Source organism: Helianthus annuus, chromosome 15 (assembly GCF_002127325.2).
Source record: "Helianthus annuus cultivar XRQ/B chromosome 15, HanXRQr2.0-SUNRISE, whole genome shotgun sequence".
Lineage (NCBI taxonomy): Eukaryota > Viridiplantae > Streptophyta > Magnoliopsida > Asterales > Asteraceae > Helianthus > Helianthus annuus.
The window spans coordinates 42,447,718-42,453,271 of NC_035447.2; the positions used below are offsets into that span (position 1 = coordinate 42,447,718).

The window sequence follows — 5,554 nt, forward strand, 5'->3', positions numbered from 1 at the left end:
CATGTTATTTAAAATACCTCTGAACGACCCAAGGGCGACACGTTATTAAATCACCTCTGAGCGACCCGAACTTTTATAAATCCCAAGATCCTTAAATCAATTAATGATCATCTCATATGATAATCGGTTGCTCTCAGATAAATAAAGTTACATCTTTATCAAGGACTTCGGAAATATAGGTTGTTACTACTCCTAATCTAAATAAAATTCTTGTAAATAAGAATTGTTATAGCTTGGCCAAGTAATTGAGAGTCCAAGACTCATTTTTGGAATCTCCGTCGATCTTACAAGTCCCATTATGAAGTAAGTTTGAATGAGGAACATGTAAGAGGAAGTAGGGCATGCAATGGCTGGTCAAGGTGGCCCACATCTGCAAAAGAAAGTCTGATTCGGAATAATTGGATTGCATGGTCAAGACTTAAAAGTTTTCAAACTTTTGTCTTCTGGCCATCGCTTACGGACCGCAAGGCCCCTGGCTTACGGTCCGTAAGCAGGGCACCTGGTCATGTTCCGCAAGGATCGGTTACGGACCGCAAAGCCTTAGGCTTACGGTCCGTAAGGAAGGCACCTGAACCAGGTTTCAGTAAGGTCGGTTACGGACCGCAACCCCTGTAGCTTACGGTCCGCAAGAGGTCCTTACGGACCGTAAGGCCTCAAGCTTACGGTCCGTAAGACCGTCGCTGGCAGTGAGTTTTGGACAGCTGCCTGTCCAATGCATTTAACCGACTTAAAACGTAACATTTCGATTCTATGGGCTTGCTAGGCAGTAAATAGCTCCTTAGGGACACTTGGGATCATCCCTTTACTACCCTAGACTTGCTTGTCAAGATCTTGGAGCTCCTAGTTCACTATATAAAGGGTTCAAGTGTGATCATTTGACACTTGCTCATTTGGAACTTTGGCTAAAGAATTTCTGGAGCTCCTCTGGTCACCAAAACATTTTCTTAGGCTCTCTAATCCATCTTAGGACTCTTGTAAGTGTCCTTAACCTTCTTTAATCCTTTCTAGCTTAGTTAATTAAGTAAAAGTCAAACCGTCGTAATTAAGGTTTGACTTCGTGATTAAGCATAATGTGCTCTGTCAAATCACGAATTAAAGATACCTTTAGGAAGGTAATTAAGTGGGTAACAAACCCTTAAAAGGGTGTTTCCAGATTTCCACTCTAAGCATGTCAATTGTCGAGTCAAAGCTAATCATAAAAAGTCAACAGAATGCTTAATTTCAAATTAACGCATAATTAGCAATGTAGGTTGTATGTAACCTGTTTGAACATTAATATAACTTGGTAATAAGTATAAGAACATGTTCCAACATGTTCAACTCGACAATTTTCTGTTTAGACCCGGTTCGGAAACGAAAGTCGCATAGTTTGACTTTCACTTTGACTTTCAGTTCTGACCCGTTTTAGTTAAGATTAAGATTGCCTTAGAGCTTCTTTTGGACCTAATAACATGTTAGTATATCCTCCTGTGATTATACAACGTGGTTCATTAGATATCTTGTTCGTATGCATATTTCCGTTAAATGCCCATATGTTGACCGTTATGCCCAAATGTCCAAAAATCATGATTTTTGAAAATGTAAAAGGGTAGACAACTTAGTTACTGAAATATAAACTTGTCCCCAAAATTTGACATCAGTTTGAGGTCTAGATTAAGAGTTATGCTCATTAGCGTAATTAGAAGCTTTCTTAGTAAATAATTAGCGTAATTAACGCATAACCTATTTAAACCCGAATTTTATATCAAAACTTTATACCCACTGTTGTATAATGATATTTTAGGAATTTTAAAGATTTTTATTTATTTTTAGGATGAGCATAACTAGAGGTTTTAAGCTTAATTCGGCTTATGCCGATTTTGCCCTTTCGGCCATAGAATGAGTTTTACAAAACCTTTTGACCTCAAACCTTTTTCTACTGATTTATTATGTTAAATATGATATGTTGAGCCTTCTGGAAATATAAAAATATCAGCTTTTCTTTTAAAACCCGGAAATGGCTCCAAATCGCCTTTTTAGGCATTTTTACGACATAGTATATGTCGAAACTAGTTTTTACATAAAAGATCTAATACCTACTGATATATTTAATAAAAATATGTATTATAACAGTAGACTAAAGTTAAAAACTCAGTTTTCCCATTTTTACCCTTTTAGCCTATGTAAAATTACCAAAATGCCCTTATGAGGCGTAATTGGCGTTTAAAAACGTTTGGGGCATAATTGGACATACCTTACTGATATTGCAACATATTTGGTGCATATAATCTCAGGAAACTTGCATATGATTTATATGGTTACTCGTTACGCACTTTCGCGTTCGGATCGGCTTATGTGACTAGTTCACGCATATTAGCCGAAACAGGTCAAACCGTATCATCTTAGTCTCTAAATTCAGAATGTGTTTAGTTTACCCATATTATACAAGTATCCAAGCTTGTAGGGTCTAAATCACATTCCTCCCCGGTTTTCGCATTCCTCGCGATTAAACCATATTTATTATTCGAAACTAACCGGTCTAGGCCTAGGCTATATTAAAGACCCGTTAGGATTCTAATAGGTTGTATTAAACCTTCGTTCCAGAATAGGAGCCCAGTAAAAGACACTTGCATTTTTGATTTTGTGGTTTATACTTGCTCAGGTAAATACTTTTAACTTATTTTCCCTATACGGGCTTGGGGGTACGGTATATAAAATACCGCTTTGTCGGGCAATTGACCCCAACTCATTAGTAGTTGGGTATTATCAGTGTGACCCGTTTGAAAACTTGGTGTTGTTTGTTTTTACGCCTTTGGGAGCTTAATGACCATGTCCCGGATATCCTTGGCATCATTTTTGGCCACGACCTTGACACCCGGGTGTAGGCGTACACCCGGTATTATGTCCATATTATTGAGGTATAAACGTTGGCTTCCCGCCGCGGACTTATACTAAGTGGTGTGTCATTTAACCTTAAACCCGACACGACTCGGGCGACTGAACGCACAACAAACATGTAAATCTTTTACAAGTTTAACTTTGATTAATTATTCCCAAGTTATAAAATGTTTTGTGCCTTGTGCATTTAAAACCAAATTTTTCAAATGTTTTTAAAATGAGTCAGTTAAATTGTATTTACCAGTGCAAACTGACGTATTTTCCCCAAAAAGATTAAGTGCAGGTGCTATACGCAATAGGCTGGTTTCTCCTTAGCATCATAGAGTCTCGCAAGCTTTGGGATGCATTTATCTGTTGAACAATTTCCTTCTTTTATTTTCGATCCGCCTGTGGATCTATTTCGACTAAATTGTGATACTTGATATTACACTTAATGGTTGAAATAAATCTATTTTCATTTGCTTCCGCTGTGCATTATAATTTGTGTTGTTTGACAAATGATGATATCAACTACGTCACGATACTCCCCCACCGGGCCCACCGGTGACACGTGAAAATTAGGGGTGTGACAGGTTGGTATCAGAGCCAACACTGAGTGAATTAAACACCAGCCTTTTGTGTTTAATCTCAGTGCACAAATTGCACATTCTTCGAGTTCCAAGTCTAGACATCGAACATAGGACAAACTCTGTTTTGTTTTATTTTGAGTCTCTTATAATTATATTCTTGTTGTTATCTAAATATTGTATGCAGGTCATTATGCCACCCAGATTCCTTCGCGGTAGAGGCAAAGGACCCGTGACAGGTCATGATCACGAGGCCGGGCCTTCGCACCGGCGTACTCCATCTATCACTATGAGCACAAGCCCGCAAGAGCCATGGAGACTCTATGTCGAACCCGGAAGGCGATCTGTATCCCTTAGCTCTTCACCTTCTTACCAACACTCTTTTGGGCCCCACTCAGAAAACGAGCCCAACAACCAGCCGCCAGCTTTTATACCTTTACAGAGATCCAACTCTCATCATTCTTTTGGCGACCCAACACCCGTTTTCCAAAGCCGATTTAACCCGGCTAACCTTCTGCCAGAACCCGTGGGTTTTAACCCACTTGGACCGGAAGACCACTTTTCAGGGGAAAACGACATGGATGAGGATACTGACCCCGTGGAGCCTCCATCAGGAACGCCGAATCATCCCATTGAGATCTCAGATGGGTCATCATTCCATGGATCGCCATACCGCGGACCGGACAGTTTTATGGAAAACTTCAACCAGTATGATTGGTACTTCACCCCGTCTGAGCACTCGTCGTCCCACCAGCACCAGCAGCAGCAGCAGTGTCAACAGCAACAGGACCCTTCGGAGGGTCAACGATTTGTGGCAGTCACACTGCCGCCACCACCGCCAGAAGAGCAGCAACCGCCTCCGGAGCCGCCGAGGCGGAGAAGGTCAAATGCACGGATGTCCGTGCGAGGTGGAGTTCGAATCAGTACTCCCCAACCTTCAAGTGGCAGCTATTACCCGCCACTTCAGGAAGAAGAGGACCCGCAGATGGGTGGTCCAACAAGCCCTATACCAGATGTCAACTCAGTACCTGTGGTACCACCTTTGGGTTTCGATAACCCAATTCCTGCGTACGCTGGGTCAGCGGCATACAACCCCTTCGAGCAGCCAGCACACACCCACTACAACTACAACTACGATTATGCGGAAGTAGATCCGTATCAGGTAGCTCGGGACTACAATGCCCTTCACCCTGAAGGACCATACGGAGGGCCATGGACTACTGGTTACCCAACTTATGGGTACCAGCATCAGCCACCTCCTCCACCGGTGTATCAGCCGCCACAGCCACAGATTCAGCAGGAAGTCCTTGAGAGGCTGAGCCAAGTTGAACAGGAGGTTCGTGAAGACCGCAGAGAGCGGCAAGGTTTCTTCAAAGGGCTGTCAGACTTGCTTAAGGGGAAGTCAAAGAGGAGGGGTCATTGAAAACCCTTGTTATTTATTTGTGTTGTAATTCAGTCCCTGCGTGGACTTGTTATTCCAGTATTCAGCTCCTGCGTGAGTTTGTGGTTTGTATTCTGCTCCTGCGTGAGCAAGTTTGGTTAGTTAACCCCTGCGTGGGTTTGGTCTTGTTTCCCGCCCCTGCGTGGGCATTTTCATTTATTTTTAGTAGAAGTCCCGTTTGGGCAATTATTGTACTGATTTAAAACAATTTGCGGGATGTTTTAATTAAGTTTTCATTTTATTACATGCATAAATTATGAAGATAAATGAAATATTTAAAAGGATCTGCCATTGTAATTATTGGTAAAAATCTAAAGTGAACCAAGACCTAGCTTTATAATTTATAAAACAAGGCCAAGATGGTAGTTCCATAATTAGGTTAACATCCATAATTAACATCTCAATTTAGGATTATTCTGCGTTAATTATTAAAGAATCTTGGAGGTAAAACCTAGCCTTTGTGTTATTTCAAACCTGGCCAAGATGGTATAACCCACATAATAGATTCCAATTATTAACATATGTTAGTATGTTAATGCTCTTGGCAAACTGTGAATCAGTAAAGTCACACAGGCCATCTCTCATAAAGGGTTAATTTTAAATTCCCCTAACTATTTAACCACTTCTTTGAAGTGAAGTGCCTGTGGGCAATAATTTAATGTCCTCCGTG

The 5,554-nt window shown here is 41.1% G+C and overlaps 1 protein-coding gene across 1 annotated transcript; it reads left to right on the plus strand.

Moving 5' to 3' along the window:
- Positions 1-346: 346 nt before the first annotated feature.
- Positions 347-4,866, plus strand: LOC110913582. The gene is made up of 3 exons (XM_022158404.1): positions 347-382; positions 3,631-4,260; positions 4,411-4,866. Exons 1-3 carry the CDS (start codon positions 347-349, stop codon positions 4,864-4,866), a joined length of 1,122 nt encoding a protein of 373 aa, XP_022014096.1.
- Positions 4,867-5,554: the final 688 nt, after the last annotated feature.

Coding starts and splice junctions, on each gene's coding strand:
- LOC110913582 (XM_022158404.1), top strand. CDS start 347: ATGGCTGGTCAAGGTGGCCCACATCTGCAAAAGAAA. Junction 383..3,630: donor GCCCACATCTGCAAAAGAAA/GTCTGATTCGGA, acceptor TATTGTATGCAG/GTCATTATGCCACCCAGATT. Junction 4,261..4,410: donor AGGGTCAACGATTTGTGGCA/GTCACACTGCCG, acceptor CCGCCACTTCAG/GAAGAAGAGGACCCGCAGAT.